This window comes from Pimephales promelas, chromosome 5, assembly GCF_988280905.1.
Source record: "Pimephales promelas chromosome 5, fPimPro1.hap1.1, whole genome shotgun sequence".
Classification (NCBI taxonomy): Eukaryota; Metazoa; Chordata; class Actinopteri; order Cypriniformes; family Leuciscidae; genus Pimephales; species Pimephales promelas.
The window spans coordinates 37751829-37770863 of NC_142773.1; the positions used below are offsets into that span (position 1 = coordinate 37751829).

Sequence of the window (19035 nt, forward strand, 5' to 3'; positions counted from 1 at the left end):
ATAAAAGCACTTGCTGAATGAATAAATGTAAACGACTTCCTCTGCTTGCTCGATTGCAAAGCTCCATGCACAACATAATGCAACATTAAAAAACAGTGATGTAATGTTTGGTCAGGCTACACTGCAACTGCTATAAAAGATAGCTTGTTAGCTACTTACGCTACTGAACAACGTAGTTAGGTTAGTAGTGTCTCTGCTGAGTGTGGAGTGTTACCTCTGATAGTTTGTTACACATCTGATCCTCCCAGCCATCTTTGGGAGGCATTTCTGGAATCAGCACCCAGTCAGCTCCACACGCAAGAGCACTCACTAATGCTAGATACCTAACACACATACACACATGGTTTAATGCTGATTATAAACGCATGTTTCTGTTTGTGTTTCAAGTTTATGGTCTTACCCGCAGTGTCTACCCATGACTTCCAGCACAAAGGTCCTCTGATGGCTAAAAGACATACAATATAAAATAAGAAAACTTTTGATTTATCTTTAATCAGAGACTTAAAGTGTTAAAATCCATGTATAATGTATTTGATATTCAGAATCCAAATTTACATTTATGCATTTGGCAGGCACTGTGACTAGTATCTAAGGTTTATATTTAAGCAGTTCATGCATGGGAATCAAACCCATGACCTTGGCATTGCTAGCGCCAGGGCCATATTTATGGATAGCCATTCTAGGCTTGTGCCTATGCTTGCATGCCCTTGGGGGTGCGGGGACAATTACATTAAGGAGATATAACGATTTATTATTATTATTTCACTCTAATGGTAAAACATTTGAGTGACCCTAAGACTAACCCTAACCCTAAACTCGTATCTCCATATTTCATCTTTTTTTTTTTTTTTGTCCATTCATTTTATTACGTCTGTAAATGCAGTTTGGACTGTCTTTGCTTGTTTGCAGTGCAAAACGGTAAGTAAATGACTATTTGTTTGATTAAGTACAGCATTTTCTTTTGTAGTGTTTTCTATTCTTAAAAGACTACATATATAAAAACATATATATGAAGAGTTCAGATGCAAAAGCCTCTAAGTGCCATTTGAAATTTTCTTCTAGAATGATAATTTTTATCAAGCTTGTATATTTAAGTTCAGTGATTTCACTTAAATGGCAATGATAATTACCTATTAATTGTTATTTAAGTGAAATTACTGAACTTAAATATACAAGTTTGATAAAAATCATCATTAAAGAAGAAAATGTCAAATGGCATTTAGAGGCTTTTGCATCTGAACTCTTCATATATATATATTTTACAGTATGTGTTTGAGGAGTAAACTTTATAACTTGTAAGATGATGAAAACGTTACGCAAAGCACTTGCTGCCTCAGATGCAGCCGTTCTAATGATGGACAAAACATGTATGTCCGACATCCACTGGTCAAAAACCTGATAACTCCATTTGAGCTTGATTGAGGTAGAATGTTAATAATACGACACGTTTCTGATAAGCCACAATATGAACTTTGATGAACTTACAATGGTTTTTTTTTCACATTTATTGATAGTATCGATTTTGCATGAGGTTTACACCCAACGGCGACGATATACAGTTTAGTGTGTGTGTAAGCTACCTGGGTCAGGGTGAGGCCCAAAAATGTATTTTGCCTATTTGAAAATATGAGGTAAATCCGGCCCTGGCTGGCGTCATGCCATGCCCTACTGTTGGGCAACAAAAGTGTTTAAAACATTTTTTTGTAACTGTTAGCATATACCTTTGTGCAGTGGTCATTATGGCGTCCACCACTTCTATGATCCTGTGCAGTGCTGAGTCAGTGCCAATGGTCATATCTGTCCCACAGAAATCATTGTCTATCGAGCCAACCATCCCAACAATATGCAACGTAGAATGAATTTGGGAAGCCTCTTCAGTGATTTGACCTGAGAGAGAGAAACAAATCATAAATACATAAAAAAATATACAGGTTTTCTGTTATTCAATACAGTTAGAAATTACACATTTTTATCCCATGTATAAGCCCCTCCTACTCTGCTACCTGATTGGACAAGCTCATCCAACAGTCCGCTCCACTCCTCCCTGAAGAGATTAGCTCCGGTCAAACTGCCATCTCCACCAATCACACACAAGTAAGTGATGCCATGCTGCACCAGGTTCAGAGCAGCACGCAAACGTCCCTCGTGGGTACGAAAATCCTTACAACGGGCGCTGCCAATCACAGTGCCACCCTGCACACATACAGTCACATTAAGAAAATAGGCTACACTGTAGTGTTGTCGCATACAAATCCATCACATTAGAACTGGAATGTATAATTAAAGTGTTGCTTGCAAGCAGCATTTGATGCATACAGAAAATCTGGACAGAAAATGTTTTACATTACATAACATATATACATATAACATTATATAACATTATACATTATATATATATATATATATATATATATATATATATATATATATTATTTAATATTATATTATTATATATATATATATATATATATATTGTTAAATAAACATTTTATAACAAATATACATGTATTATATTTATGTTTTACATAGAATATAATAATATTAATTATTATATAATTATATAAATTATTTTGATTATAATATTACATTTTTAAAATATATATTCACTAACACTATATAATATCTATATTTATTATAGATATTTGAATATCTCTTCCTCTACATTTCAGCATTTGAGTGTTGTTCTAGCTTGTATGCAAATCTAGTATAATAGATTTATTGTGATATAATGCGACATTAAAAACAGTGATGAGCTGTTTCTCCCTTATGAATAATTCATTGTAAAAAAAAAAAAAAGAAAAAAAAGATTTGTGTAGCTCTACGCAACACCCCTGCACCTTCTCTATTTTTGTGTGCTTGCTCAATTTTTATGTGTTTTTTAGCTTTTAATATAATATGGAAGTTTGCTTACCACTTGTAACATACTGGAAACACTTTCCCATGATGCCTCTTTGATGTTGTCCCCTCCATCCACCATGCCCTGGTAGCCCTGAGGAAAAATCTTTATTTATGGACATCACCTTTTATCTGTGACACGCTTTCATGTATGTCCTTTGTGATCCACATAAACAATGCTGCTTGCTGGAATCCTAGAATCTTTATTTATCACTGCACAGCAAAGGTCATATGCCATGAAATGACTACAGGGGGTTACATTATTACATAAGGTTATTAGTGTCTTGTTCAGGGCCCATAGTGCACCCTTCTGGCTACCCATCCTCAGCCTTAACCACTACATCGCAGCATAGCTAAAGTCACCATGAAATCAAATTGATTTCATTGATAAAGCTGATTATGGCTTACAGCTTATGAAAACCCCAAATTCAAAATTAGAATATTCTGAAAAGGTTTTCATATCTGTAAACCACAATCATCAAATTTTTATAGCCTTATATACAAATAAAGGCTTGAAATTACTTACTTTGCTCGTAAAGTCTATATAATATATCCGTTTCACCTTTTAAGTTGAATTACCGAATTAAATGAACTTTTGCACCATATTCTAATTTTTCGAGTTTCACCTATAGGTTCATAGAAGTTTAGATCTTGATAATTAAAAAAATAAATAAAATCACCTCATGGACGAAATACACTTTTGCTCCTACGTAGATTCCCATTCTGACCACTGCCCTCACAGCGGCATTCATACCTACATGGAGAAATACAGACTGGTCATTCACAAATACTGATGCATAAAAACGGTCATTTTAAACCATCAACAAAGATCTCCAGACCATTTGTGGCACAAATAGAGGAATGAAAGGTGAAGGCTCTACTCAGTGTGTTCGTGCTGTGACCTGACAAGTTAATAAGCATTTATTCCCCTGAGGCCATGTCCAGCCTAACCCATAGTGATTGGAGGGCTGCAGCCAGGAAACTGTTGCTAGGAAACATAGTGCCATCACTACAAGGTAAAAAGGGTCACAAGTGGAAACTCTAGGAGTAGCAGTGCACTAGTGCAATTACATAGAACTTTAAATACGAACTCCCATTATATAATGAATTATTGTATTTACTGTAAATATAAAACTATTGTTTTAGGCTGGCGCTGAAAATGTGCACGCCCATTTAACAGTAAAGACGATGTTTCTGTTGAGAATACAATTGTCTCTTCTAATTGAGATAGCTGATAAAGGGAGTCAGACATTGCATCACAGAGCAATAGGCCCCTACAACGCTTCGTGGCCTCTTTACTTCTCTCGTAAACATGCTCTAGTCTAAACAATCAACGACTCACGATTCGCTTTATGGAGAGCATGCATGCATTAAACGGTAATGACCATGACCGAGGGTTGTTTTAACCCGCGCGCACTGCGCACTCATGCTTGGGATGCCGTCGTTTTTTTTCCCACGTGATCACGTGATCACGGAATCATGGGAGTCTCGTTCTAATACTTGCCTGCCATCACGTAGACGCGCACGCATTCTTCACCATTATAAATGTATTATGATGATGACACCTAACAAAGATGACGCGCGATGCACGTGAAACACACAGACGGACAAAAAGCAAAAGAAAGACGTATGAAATAATTTTAATGAATTTTCATTCATTCATGATTTAGGCTAACTGTGTAGCAAAGCCATGTCATGCTGCGTTAGAAATATTTTATCCCAGTCGCACGAGCAGTTTACGCGTCGTCATCATGACTCTCGAGCTGTGCGGTTCATTATTTTGATTAAATTATCTATAGGCTAAACTATGTTTTACCCTAAACTAGCCTATTCAATCTATTTATATACATATTCATTCATATGAAAAAAACACAATTTTTTGTAATAATTAACAACTGAAAACATACTTCGCACTCGCTATAAAAGTATTGATAATGTAATTTTAGCCTCATTTTAAATTCCGGAACAGCCGCGCCTTTCTCCGTTATCATCTTCTGTTTTGCCAAAATGCGTAACTTAGCCTATGATCAGATCAACCTGCCGCTGTGATGTCGACCAAACAAGTACCCTTGACATCCTATTCGGTTTGTTAAAGAAAAGAAATACCTTGAGCATCTCCACCGCTCGTCAAGACGCCGATGGACTTCCCTGCTCCAGAGAGGTTCTCGATGAACTTTCTACTGTCCGGCATTATTTCAGTAATGCCTTTAATTCCTGGTTGAAGTAAGAGCAATGCAAAGCAAGCTGGAGAGGATAAAGGCTCCGCCGCTCAACTTCTCCTCCGGTGTCAGACGTGCGCTTCTATATCTCGCGCGCTCCGGTAGGCTGAACTTCACCGCCCCGTACGGGATTGACAGCAGCGTCAGGCAATAAACCAGCGGATCACGTCTCATCTGGACGGGTTACACCAATTCCCTTCCGATGTTATGTTAGGATTAAAGAAATGACAAGGAAGTCCTACTTTGCTTTCATCATGTCTTATTGTAAAACATTTGCGCCCTGTGAAGATCCTAGCCTACTCTGTGTGGCGACTCTCTTCCATTGTTCTTGCTGCACGTAGAAAAACAGATCAAGTTACAATCATTTAAGAAGTACGCACTTATTTAACAGAGACAAAAACATATTCCTATTTAGACCTATAGATGCATTTGTGTTCCAGTAATAGTGGACCTGTTGAAGTAACACCTGTTCCATCGATGGTGAACATGTAAACTGTGAGCATGTGTAAATGTCTACAAAGTGAAATTCTTCCAGAAGCCACTTACACATGTGTGACCTTGACATACTCACCCAGGGAGATCATTTCTCTGTGTGTGTGTGTGTGTGTGTGTGTGAGAGAGAGAGAGAGAGCACGCATTGTCAAACGGGTTTACAGTATGAAGAGTAAAGGGCAACCTGTGTTGACAGTGACACACTTTGCTCAAAGTTAAACAAACTAATATATCAAGGTCAATAGCCTATATATTTTAAAATGAGAGATTCATTTGTTACATAAATTAACGTCTTTACATGTTCATATCGATTTTTTTATATGGGTCTATCAAGTAATGGCATCAACTGCTCTTTAAAAAGAGCACACAAGCATTGCACAACTGAGTACAACAGGAAACGATATTCCAGTGAAGCCACTTGTTTAATTACTCAACTTTTACAACCATTCATTCAGAAAAAAAAGCACGTGTCTTAAAGGTACAGTAAGCAATTTCTGACAAGATTTTGAAAGTGGATATGGGCTGCATTCAGCCCCGACAAAACGTTGCACAACGTTTTTGAAACAGAAACGGTGATGCGGAGAACGCACCTTTCTGATGACGCAAGAGTTGCAACTATGGCAGCTGAGAAGGCCATTCCTTGTGTTCTCTGTGAAGAATTTTTGGAGCCTGAAATCGATATAAATATGTGTTTAATGCTACAAAATATGCCCGATACAGTTACTGCACTTGTCACCCAGAACACAAGAGAACATCCCAATTAAGTGAATGGATTTGTGGAAACTGAAAGCACACAGGTGCTCCCGACAAGCTGGATGGCGCCTTGCATGGCTGACACCGCCGTCGGTGTGTGAATGAGTGTGTGAATGGGTGAATGTGAGGCAAATGTAAAGCGCTTTGGTGGCCATTAGGTCTATGAAGGCGCTATATAAATGCAGTACATTTACCATTTACCTAATTCAGACTAAAACACAATCTATTTAGCCTCACATACTGACTTTATTTGTAGTTCACACTAGTAGTTGTAGTTTTAATACTCTGTATTTTCTCTCTCAGTTTATTTCTTAGTTTATTTACTTATTTTAAGTGGTTTGAATATAAAAAAAAATAAATAGAAAATGCATGTTTTGGTAGATTAAGATTACATGACTATAAATAGAAGCTGGGAACCCTGCAGTGATCAGCTCGCATGCACTGTATGTGACAAGGGTCCCGTTGTTCAGCTTCTTTTCAAAGTCCCTGGCCTCACGACCGGATGCTCTTTTGGAGGTCCTGACAGTCTGATGCCTCTTTCCCATTACATAATTTAGTCCTCCTATACCATAAAGAATTTTAAATCCTTGAAAAAGAGAATAGGGCTTGTTCATGAAAAAAAAGATAGTGTGTGTGTGTGTGTGTGTGTGTGTGTGTGTGTGTGTGTGCATTCTATTTTTATCCTTATCTCCCTCTGCTTCTCAGTCTGCCTAAGGGTGGGACGCCTGAAACACAGGACTGACCAGCACACAAAGCACTAAGAGAAAAGAGCAAGAGCAAGTGCAGCATGACATACCCGACAGTTGCTGCAGGTCAGGCAGTGTGAGTGATCAGAGTAATCCTGACAGGGGCCAGAATCTGCAGCAGAACACTTTCTAAGCACAGGTTAAAAGATCTTCAGATTTATTTACAATACAAATCCCAAAATATAAAAAGTGAACCAACAAGCTGCAATAATTAGCTCTCCGCCATTTAATTTATATTATGTAAGACATTTTTTAAATAAATGTATCAGTTTCACATAAATAAACATTTTTTCTTATTTGTAAATAAATGTATTCAGTCAATTTACATGGCTCATTTTGGCGTGTTTTTGACTCTTTAGTACTGACATGTATTATTGATTTTTTGACCATTTTGATTATTGACTATAACGAATATAGGTGAAAAACATTTGAAAATTAAAAAACATACTTGGCCAGTACGGGGATCGAACCCGCGACCTTGGCGTTATTAGCACCACGCTCTAACCAACTGAGCTAACCGGCCATGTAAATATTATATAACTGTACTTTTTTTCTTCATAGTGACATTCTCCAAGCTAGCGTGTAAGTGTAATATGTAAAACGGTATCCCCTACATTCGGTTCACTTACCGTAGTTTTTGTCGTAGCCAAACGTTTATGCACCAGAGAAACGTGGGCGCCGTCATCTTTAGATATCATATTGTCTTTGAACTTCCGTTTTTGCGGTCGCTGTTTTATGGTATCGCTGTCGAGGAGTAATTAGCTGGTGAAGTGGATTTACTTGTAGAGTTAACAAAAGGTGCAATGAGCATTGTAATGTTTATCATAAGCATTGTAAAGCAGACGTCGACCGCTGTGAAAATACAGACCGGAAGTCAAAAGACGAGCGCAGCGCTGAAAATGGGCGGGGCTGCATTAGATCATTGTAGTTTTGACAAACTCGTGGGAAAGTGATAAGTCGTGTCCACGAGACAATTTTTTGAGCTAACGACATGCTTATTCGTGGCCAATAGATCCTATGTTGATAGAACGAATTTTTTTTCTCGTGTTGAGGGAACGAGTTAAATGCGTAAACAATCTGCGCTACCACCGCAACCTGTAATTATCAGAAATGATACCCACGTATTGTATGTCTTTATATTTACATCTTTACAACTATAAAAACATATTCTGTTTGAGACCTTTACGATATTATCGACCTCGTGGCGCAACGGTAGCGCGTCTGACTCCAGATCAGAAGGTTGCGTGTTCAAATCACGTCGGGGTCAGTATTTTTACATATCTACTTTTATTTAAAAAGTCTAAGATGGACGTTTCACCAAGTTTAATGTTTTACGTACACCACAATAGGTGCTGTAAGTAGGCCATACATACTAGGGAGGCTGTTGAGGACTCTGAAATGAACGTTGAAGGAGCGTCAGCTTGTTATAAAATCTCGTTGCCACATTTCTCATTTTTAGAAAAGTCAGAAAAAGATTCGCCATTTCAATATTGGAACTGACTGACTTCAACGTGTCGTCAAAGTAAAGTGCAAAAAGTAGGGCTCGTCCGGGATTTGAACCCGGGACCTCTCGCACCCTAAGCGAGAATCATACCCCTAGACCAACGAGCCGACATGCATGGTGATTCATATAACCGACTAATTTCATCACACTTTTGTAAAGTGACTACAGAGGATCACAAACTTAAAACAAATAGAGGATTCGAAAGATGTTCTTTGGTGTTCCGCCAAGGCTAAGCTAAGGTAAACAAAAGCATGCTTTATTTCTAACTCAAAATAAACGTCAGTCATGGTTACAAACAGTGTATTTACATAAACTAAATTAAAATTTTGTGGTGTTAGCTTTGGAATAATCTATTTCAATGTAGACTAAACATTATAGTCTGATATCGGTAACGCTTTACAAGGTTCCATTAACGTTAGTTAAATTAGACTAGATAACCAGGCTGGCTAACATGAAATAACTAATGAGCAATCGGCTACATTTGTCACCGCATTTTTAATCTTCGATGTTAACTAAAAATATTAGGCTGCTATTCACTGTTACTTCAAGTCAGCTCAAATCAAATTATATTAACAGATTCAACTTTTGATTTTGATAATGCAAATGTTGACATTAACATGTCGAACTAAGACCTATGCACATAATGCAGCATTTGTCATTGTTGTTAGTTCATATTAACTAATGTTAACAAATTGATTATTAAGTGTTACCATTGCATCTAATAGATGCAATTTAAAAAAAGTATACAATTATAATAATTAAAATTTCAAAGTCTACTTTAAACTATAATAATGTTATTTGTTGAAAGCCTCTGCTGTGTTAAGGTATGTTTGAACATGTTCTTTTCATTTTTAGGGCTGTTCCTCTATCTTCTCAACTAATTTGTGTTTATCTTGGCGAAAGCTGAGTACAAATCAGCATGAAGTTTTAACATCTACTAAATCAACAATACAGAGAATAGGCAACAACAATCTAAATAACCAATTATTTAGCATAATAACTAATTTAATTATATTAAAAGCTTAAGTGAAAAAAAAACACTCTTGGAGGAGGATTAAACATGGTCTTTTAATCTGTTGAGTGACTAATCTTAAGGTGACACACAAATTCATCAGTTTATGTATAAAAGTTCAGTTAAAACACTCACTCTCAAAGACTGCTTTGATTTCTCTCAATAGACAACACACACACACACACACACACACACACACACACACACACACACACACACACACACACACACACACACACACACACTTTATCTTAAACATGATCATTTTACATTTTACAGAAATCAGTGTAATCTAATAACAAAAAATGGACATTGAGATACATTAGATTAGAAAACAGTATGAACTAAAAAATGGTTGCACTTGCACATGAATGGTAAACTATATCATAAAATGTCACTATAAAATCAATATTTTTTTACTTCTTTTGAAAAAAACAACAACAACCCTATAATCTTTCTGTCTAAACCTAATTACAAGAGGATCTCTTCATTGATAATATGGTCACAAAATAAATGCACCTATAATCTCTCTTCTTGATTGCAAGTCCCCTTTTGCCTCGTTTGCTTTGTCTTGAGTTTTCATCTTAAAAATAAAGGTTCCACAAGGTAGGTTTTCACAGCGATGCCATGGAAGAACCATTTTTTCTTAGTGTGAAGAACATTTTAATCTAAATAACATTTGTCCACTATAAAGAACCTTTTGTGCAATGAAAAGGCTCCATGGATGGTTCTTAATGGGCCCATCGATGCCAATAATGAACCTTTATTTTTAAGATTAGGAGAAAGAAATCACAAAACAAGTCGAGTAACAGTAAAGAAGAACTACAAACAACCATTTCATGAGGGACCTGCCACCAATGAGTACAGATGGAGGAGAGGGAAAAACAAGGGGAGCAAAGAGATGAGACTGAGGAAGGGAGAAAATGAAAACATAAATGTCCCTTCCTAAGAGGCAGTGAACTTTCTGAGCGTGATCACAATGAGAGCGAGGAGAACAGAGGCTCCGAGGAACACTGCGATGACGATAGCTGTGATGGCCCCTGGCCCCAGAACAACTGAAAACAGAAATAATACACCTGTCAATCACACACCATAACATACAGACAGTAGGTTCTCTTTAACAAAGACTTTCATATTCAATAGCTGGAGGAGGATTAATTACTAAGCCATTTCTGAGCTAGTAAATATAAAATATGCTCTATTTCTGTTAGTGTATGTGAACATGGGTGGACTAACTTTACCTTCCTCATCCAGGGTTTGTGAACGTGTACTGTCCTCATAGTCATTGTAGAGGATGTTTCCCGTCAGGTCCTGGTAAGGGACTTTAGTTGTCGCGTCGATGGCTCCGGCACCGGATAGTGTGTCCTGGTTATCATTCTGCAGTGTAGGGACGGAATCAGCCACTGTTTCTGATAGAAGGAAAAAAATGAAGGTGAATCTACAATGTATGCAGTTTGAGAAGGCTTTTTAAGGTATTTTCACGAAATCGTTCCAAAACGGAAAGGAAAAGAACATGATATATTTCAATAATTACTGTAATATACCTGTAAGAATACTAAATAATTAAATGAAATGCAACTTGGATGATATAAATAACAATTATGTCTACATGTAAGAATACCAAATACAGTATTTATTTAAAAAAATAACCTTATTACCTTATTAGATAGATAGATAGATAGATAGATAGATAGATAGATAGATAGATAGATAGATAGATAGATAGATAGATAGATAGATAGATACAGGGAGATATGATAGATAGATACAGGGAGATATGATAGATATAGATCGATAGATAGATAGATAGATAGTTTGATAGATGGATAGATAGATAGATAGATAGTTTGATAGATGGATAGATAGATAGTTCGATAGATGGATAGATAGATGGAGATATGATAGATAGATACATAGATAGATACATAGATAGATATATAGATATATAGATAGATACATAGATAGATAGATAGATAGATAGATACATAGATAAATAGATGTGTCACATTATGTATGACTCAAAGGGCATCTTTATGGAGGATTAGCACTCGCTTCTCACTATGGTATATTGTCCTCCGCGTTCCTCCACTCTTCTTCTTCTCCTCACATCTCTCACTCACATTCCACATCTCCCACAGGCATTGAACAGCCATGTGACTTTTCTCACTTACACCATACTCACGGAGCACAAAGCCCATTTCCTATGTTACTGCTCGCCCGCCGTTCCCAAAGGGCACCTTATGGACAAAGTTTTTGACCCCAAAATGAAGGGACAAAGACAGACAGAGAGAACATGGATAAATAGTGGGATATCTAGCCTGACCCTGCTAGGACAAGCCAATGGCATGGCTTGAGACACACATTGTGCTCATTTGTGCATTGAAAAAGCATAATTTGAAAATAGAGATATTTACATGTAGTGGCAACTTATACCATCTTTCCATGCAGTTAAACATGCAAAAATGGCTCTTATTCCACCCGAAATCCTAAATGAAAAGGTTAATATTTGGAGTCAGCGAATTGGGCATGACCAACGTATGACAAGCTACAAGTAAGAATACTAAAAAAAGAAGAAAAAACCCTTTAAATAACCAATAATACAAGTAATAACAATAAATAAAGCAATAATGCCAATATATTTAAATAACTAAACAATGGCACAGGCCAAAACTAACTCAACAAGACACATTGATTGCTCATTTTTGCATCGAAACCCCTATTAGATTTCCAAAATAGATGTATTTACATGCAGTGGCCACTTATACCACCTTTCCAGGCCATTAAACATGCAAACATGCTCTTATTCCACCCGAAATCTTAAAATAAAAGGTTAATATTTGGAGTCAGCGAGTTGGGAATGGCCAACGTATGAGTATTTTTAATAATAGTGTGTTTGCTCAGCGAGACGCACACTTTCTGGACTTGAAGCCGGCTGTAGGTACGGCACACAGGGGCTCTCGGCCAGCGATACATCAATGAGCCCTTCACTCGAGGGTACAAGCAGGCACTTGTGTGGTCAGAGAGGCAGAGGAACCAACGGCCTGAACACAGTCAGTCCTGCAAGTTAAACAAGCTTGTTTATGAAGCCAGTCTGTGGAAAAGCACGCACCATGGCGTCAGCATGCACAAGCCGGCGATTTGAAAAAGCACACTTTTTGTGTGTGTGTTTGTCAGTTCATGGCCTGCTTAAATATTTAAGTTTAAACATTTGGCAACAGGCCAAGGACGTTGTCTCATTTCTTGTATTTTAACACACAACAGTGAGATGACAACACACAGACAGATGCGTGCGAATGACACACTGGTCCGCTACACTAGTATGTGTGCCAGGGTCTTGCTTGCGCCCATGTCCTCATCTCACCTTACTCCCGCTAGAGTAAAACATACAGAGACGTTCATTCTATAATTTTAAACACAGCAAACAAAAATGTGTTCTGGACGTTTTGCCAACGATTCGATTCAGTTCTCGGGAACATTCAAAACACTAAAAATGCTGGGTTGTTTTAACCCAACTTTGGTCCTAATATGGACAAACCCAAACATTGGGTTAAAAATGTAATTAAAAAAATTAACCCGCATTTTTTTTTTTGTTTGCCAGTATTTTCTTTTAAAAGCTTGCATACCACAGCCAGCATTTTAAAAATAATAATTTTTACAAAAATGTCATGGTCCTCAGAATAGATTTTTTATCTGAGCAATATGTAAAAAATAAAAAAAACAGACGCTTTGCTTTTAAACAAAAAACCCAGTTTTATAATATAGCTTCATTCACTCTTTCTTTCTTATCAAGATTTTCATATAAAAAAGCGCAACATTTTATACAAAAAGCTGAGAAAATCGTGTTTTTTTTCAAAGACTACATCGCCTGTAGCCTAGAAATCTAGACGCACCCTAGCGGCAGCAAAAATTATTTTGCAGCAAGTGTGATGTAGGTCTGGCATGCCAGGCTACATCGCCTGTGTTTTGATCAGGAGATTCAGTACTCTTTCAGAAGATTCGCTGTAGCGCCCCCTACCGTAGCCTGTAAATAACAGTGAAAACATGGAAAGCTGGAAAAAAGCCATGACAATAAGATTGTTGCGGAAAATTTACATTTGATGATTCTACAAACATTATAGGTTTTTGAGGTTTTAAGGTTACTGGACGATATTTGATCATAACGTGCCAGAACGTTAGCTAACTTTAGTTCAGAGAATGTTCACTGCTAGCTGGGTAGGCTATTTACTAATATCATTGATTTTAACCTCAGACAGAGGTGAACAAAACTTGAAGTGAACTGAATTGAGCTGGATGATGACACTAATGTTTTCTGTAGAGCTGCTTTACAGCTGAATCAGATTTGTTTCATAATGGACACATTTTGCACCATTGACACTGTTATTGAATCAACATCTACTGAATTTAATCAGTGATTCAAGGTTGGATGATTTGATCCAATGACAGTATGTCTTGTCAGTTTATAGCTAAATTGAACTAGTTTTTAATTGACTTCACACAGTTGAACTGAACTGAATCAACACTGGGTTGCACTTTATTTCGATAGTCACTTTAGACATTCTACTAATTATAAGTAACTTTTCAACTACATGTCAACTAACTCTTATTAGAATATTAGTATATTAAAATAAACTGTCAGTAATTGTTCGGGTTATAGTAGAATAAGTTTACTTGTAGTCGAATGTCTGTTGGGGGACCAACAAAATAAAGTGTTAGCAGATATTAAGCAGACAGTCTACTACTCTAATGATAGTAAGTTGACATGTAGTTGAAAAGTTACTTATAGTTAGAATGTCTAAAGTGGACTATCAAATTAAAGTGTTACCCAACACTGAACTGAATAATGATCTTTGTAGAACTGCATTGCATTTGCATTATTAGTTCGGTTATTTTCATATTACTGTGAAGCTGCTTTGAAACAATCTAGCGTTACATGAAGGTTACATAACTTGATGAGGACTAGTCAACAAGGTTCAGTGTTACAGAATTTGGCGTCTTCGTGAAAAAAATATCCCCAACAAAATGTAAATTAAAGCAAAATAATGGCAAATAACTAAATACAATAAAATATAAAATAATAAAAATAAAATAAAATAATTATAAATAAAATAATACAAATAAAAAGCCATAGTAATTATGGTTGAGATGAAGCATCATGCAAAATCGTTCTCGAATACACCGTAAGTCCAATATTGACAGCACAGCAGAGCTATTAATATTTATTTTATATATTATATTTTATTTATTTATAATTAATTAAATGAATTATATATAAAATTATTTTTTAATATATATAAAGTTCTTTCACCACAAATTCTGTTATGTACTGGAAACAGACAGACATCATGATCATCCAGACTTTTGGAATCATTTTTGCTCCCATGACATCAATGCAAATGAGTTCACATTAGAAAATGTGAAGAAGAAGAAGAAAAAACTGTATTACATCATGCATTCTGGCTGAAAATTCGGAGTGTCTTAAACACATTTTTTCACACTTCATGAGCAAGTTTGTGATTTTAATATATCATTTGGAAGGTCCTATACTTAGAGATGATGGTCGAAAAAGGCAACCTTTTAAGAATCCAAATCAAATTAATTTTTTTGTACAAATGAACTTTGTGCTCAGATGTATAAATGCCTTGTTTTCCTCAAGAGTCCAACAAACGAACTCTTTGTCTTTGTACGCGCTGAACCCAAGACTAAATACAGGTTCAACACCTGGATGTGAAAAAGAGAAGGTCTGAGTCATTGAAGACAGTGTGACGTTTCAGTCTGCAAGAGTCTCGCACACTCATGCCACTGTAAAGACTTGATCCAGAGATTGGTTCAGTGAAACATTTCCATTTCACTTATCTTGGTTCACTTTACAATAACACTCTTTTTTTTTTTTTTTTTTTTTTTTTTACAATAATGAACTAACACCATGGAAATAATCAAGTTAAGCAAATGGTCATTAAAATAAAGTTTCTGCTATTCAGTTTTAAAAGGTCTCACTTTCATGCTACTGGAAAGAGGCCTTGCAAAACCAAGAGGGTCGACATGGCGAAAATTAGATGATTAAGAGATTTCAGAGATGATGTAATTCATTAAGATGGGCTCAGAAAGACACTTATCTACACTTCCAAGTGTACAAAATCCAACACCCCACCAATCAGAATGACCTGCTTGTTAAAAACCCTATTAGCCTTTCCTAACAAGTCAACAGATTTATGAGAATAGCATCATTAGGTGATGTTACCTGTCTGCACAAAAGCCATGCAGAACGCCAGAGCTGTGATGAAGGCGAGCCGAGATAAACCGCTGGAACTGCTTCTGCCGAGGCCCATGGTTCCTGATCGGACTCTTCTGTTCTCGGCTCCTAGACTGCTGCTGCGTTAATGAAGGAACACAGAGAGCGAGTGAGAGATGTAGGGGTAAGCTGGGTTTAAGTGGGAGGACTCTGTGGACAGTGCAGACTTTTGTCAACTCTACTGGTAACTGCCCACCTTCTTCAAACCACGATGATGACGGCCCTCATGTCCCGCGCTACTCTTCTGCCCGGGTCAGATGGATCTCGCAGTAGGTCGAAGTGACATCAAACTGTGCGAGGCAAGTTTGATTATGTTGGCATGATTCATAATTAGGGACAATTTACGTATAGTGAAATTCTGACAAAAAAGGTAACACTTTAGTTAGTCCAATTCTCTAGTTTATAAGCATTACAAGGATATTGGCTGTTTTTATTAGTACTTTTAAAGCACATTTTAATGCATTATTATGCATGACCATATTCTACATCCGTTAATACTACAATAACTATAGTTATTGTAAATCACAACACATTTTCTTTTGTCAAATCAACTTTATAATTTATTTAGTTGAGATAACTTATTATTTTGAGTTTCTGATGATTAAATTAATCTCCTTCATTGTATTAACTCACTTTTTCCAGTTCAATCAACTTAAAATTAAGGCAACCCAGGTTAGGCTACTTACTTTTTTTAAGTTAAACCAGCAATATTTTTTTACAGTGTAGTAATCACAACATTTTTTTCTTTTGTCAAATCAACTTAAATTATTTAGTTCAGATAACATATAATTTTGAGTTTCTGATGATTAAATCATTCTCCTTCATTGTATTAACTCACTTTTCCCAATTCAATGAACTTAAAATTTTAAGGCAACCAAGTTACTTACTTTTTTAAGTTAAACCAAATGAACTTAAAATTTTAAGGCAACCAGGTTACTTACTTTTTTAAGTTAAACCATCAATATTTTTTTTTACAGTGTATAAATAATCAGTCATTATGAGTTTATTGAGGCAATTATTAGTTAATAATGAGAATTGGACCTTAAAGTGACCAAAATCTATAGTTATTCTAATCAGTTATTACAAAGTGCATTTAAGTGCAATGCTGGTGCTAAAAAACAATATATTAACAACAGGACCAACAATCTCATGGGAATTCGTAACTATTCTACGTTTTGGTGGCTAATTCGTATGGATTTGTAATCGCATATGTTTTCATGTGATCTGGTTCCTTCCCAGTGACGGTGAGTACACCTACACAGTTTTGGATTTTACAGCACTATAGGCCTTACTTGCAGTGTATACTTAGAAAATACTGGCCAATATAAGGTCACTGTAAAAACCACTGTTGGTCAGTGCTTCTGCCTTAATTTAAGTACAATCACCTTGGCTGTTTAAGTCATTTCAACTTTAATCACATTAACTTCAAAAAAGATAAATCTTGTATTATTTAAAAAAGTTTAAAACTCTTTTTTTTTCATGAGTTAAATATGTTTTTGTTTTTTTTACTTGCTGATCATGTATATTTTTTTGCATGTAACTACAAGGGTTAAGGTTCACGGTTAGTTACTAGTTATAACCCAGTTACTGTAATTACTGTGATAAGTATATAGTACAGGACTGAAAAATAAAGTGCTTCCTTTCTCTAAAAGTCTTTAATTTTAGTATGTTTTTTAATCATTAAAAATTCATTAGAAAACACCACCTCTTATAACAGTTAAATTTTCTAGTGAGATCAGGTTGGCTATGACATCAAATACCTCTTCACTTTGCTTCATCTTGTGAATTTTCCAATGCATTCTCATCCCAAGGCGTCATATACTGACGCTTTTGCCAATGCATATACATCCAACGCACATGACACCCTTTAGCTCAAAATAACACGCTTCGGTAATGAGTAGGTTTAGATCTGGGGTAGGGTTAGACCACTAGGAGGCGCCTTCTGGCCCATATATATCTGCATCTCATATTGACGCTAAAGAGTGCCATGTGCGTTGGATGTATACGCATTGTCAAAAGCGTCACATATGACGCCTTGGGATGAGAACGGGCTGAATTTTCTTAATAAAATGTTTTCATTACAAATGGTGTCTTTAATATTATTGTGTAGTGGCTGTTGCTATATATACATTTAGCATGTTATAAATAATCAAGGCTGAAGGGCTAGCATAGGCCTCATCACTTTTTTTAAATCTGAGAAACTTTTCCGGCAAGGCTTTTTTTTCATCCTGCCATCAAACTCTTCTACTGATGTTGTTATGGAGACATGAACTGAGTATATAGTACATATCAATATTTTTCTTAGATGCCGAGTTCCCTTACATAAACACCAGACAGGAACAAACTGCTACAACACTGAAGGGTTTCTGAAGGGTTTCTTTGGCCATTTTACACACATAACAAGTTAACTCAAGGAATTTGCCTGCTTTATGCAACTCAGAAAACCAATTTAAGGGATATTTCACGTTAAATATAAGTTATGTTTTGTAACCAACAGTATGTCAACTAATAATAATGTAATAATTTATAACAATTAAGTTTAACTGAGTCAGATCTCAGAGTTCAAACAGAAGTCGCATTCACAGTACAAACCTGTCCTTTCAAAGGTAGGACTACTGTTTATAAGATATCAACTCTAATTAGGACAGCATGGTTACAGATTCAACTTTCATAAGACACTAATCATATTAACAATGCATTTTGTGACTTGTTTAGGTATTCTTTGAGTGTCTAATTTGCATTTTAACATTTATTCTGGTTTTTAAACAATGATTCTCTAAAACAAAAATTTCCTGTGGTTATTTAGGAAACAATTGCAGGATTAGGCTTAATCTCGGCTTGAGACTCATCAACCAAAATGCATTGGAAAAACAAACTAAAGAGAACGTGTCAAATTTAGGAAGTTGTTTTTTTTGTTTACAATTACAAATTAAACTTGAAAAAAATCAAACCGGGGAACTATGAATTTATGATTTTTTTTTTTTAGTCATTAACAACCACTGTATTGACCATGACTTCACATAATGAGTTACTGTTTGCTAATGAAATACCTGAGCCGATCAGATATGTATAGCAAACTCTACCCATACGTACTTCAAATATACGAGGCCTGGAAATTACAACTT

General features: G+C 36.1%; 2 protein-coding genes and 3 non-coding genes across 9 annotated transcripts in view; 1 reads left to right on the forward strand and 4 right to left on the reverse strand.

Annotated features, from left to right (window-relative positions):
* Positions 1 to 5601, reverse strand: part of pfkpb (phosphofructokinase, platelet b) — a 76769-nt gene extending 71168 nt beyond the window's left edge. Inside the window, exons 1-7 of one of the 4 annotated variants that reach the window (XM_089131444.1) lie at positions 5002 to 5601; positions 3576 to 3649; positions 2912 to 2989; positions 2004 to 2193; positions 1722 to 1887; positions 401 to 445; positions 215 to 323 (exon numbers count right to left, since the gene is read on the reverse strand). In XM_089131444.1, coding sequence (XP_088987570.1) covers positions 215 to 323; positions 401 to 445; positions 1722 to 1887; positions 2004 to 2193; positions 2912 to 2989; positions 3576 to 3649; positions 5002 to 5086 — 747 coding nt within the window. In that variant the 5' untranslated portion in view covers positions 5087 to 5601. The remainder of the gene's footprint in view (positions 1 to 214; positions 324 to 400; positions 446 to 1721; positions 1888 to 2003; positions 2194 to 2911; positions 2990 to 3575; positions 3650 to 5001) is intronic. The other 3 variants (XM_089131447.1, XM_089131446.1, XM_089131445.1) reach the window with 3 other exon arrangements.
* Positions 5602 to 7554: 1953 nt separating this feature from the next.
* On the reverse strand, positions 7555 to 7628 carry trnai-aau (transfer RNA isoleucine (anticodon AAU)). Its single transcript has one exon. It is a non-coding gene; the product is annotated as a tRNA-Ile (tRNA).
* Positions 7629 to 8300: 672 nt separating this feature from the next.
* trnaw-cca (transfer RNA tryptophan (anticodon CCA)) lies at positions 8301 to 8372 on the forward strand. Its single transcript has one exon. It is a non-coding gene; the product is annotated as a tRNA-Trp (tRNA).
* Positions 8373 to 8644: 272 nt separating this feature from the next.
* trnap-agg (transfer RNA proline (anticodon AGG)) lies at positions 8645 to 8716 on the reverse strand. Its single transcript has one exon. It is a non-coding gene; the product is annotated as a tRNA-Pro (tRNA).
* A 965-nt stretch (positions 8717 to 9681) lies between these two features.
* On the reverse strand, positions 9682 to 18467 carry snorc (secondary ossification center associated regulator of chondrocyte maturation). 2 transcript variants are annotated; one of them, XM_039675873.2, is made up of 4 exons: positions 16107 to 18467; positions 15860 to 15990; positions 10863 to 11030; positions 9682 to 10676 (listed from the first exon to the last, which is right to left on the reverse strand). In XM_039675873.2, exons 2-4 carry the CDS (start codon positions 15945 to 15947, stop codon positions 10567 to 10569), a joined length of 366 nt encoding a protein of 121 aa, XP_039531807.2. In that variant the 5' UTR covers positions 15948 to 15990; positions 16107 to 18467; the 3' UTR covers positions 9682 to 10566. The 2 variants fall into 2 exon arrangements, with proteins under 2 accessions (XP_039531807.2, XP_088987574.1); XM_089131448.1 differs by lacking the exon at positions 16107 to 18467 and having other exon boundaries at positions 15860 to 16050.
* Positions 18468 to 19035: the final 568 nt, after the last annotated feature.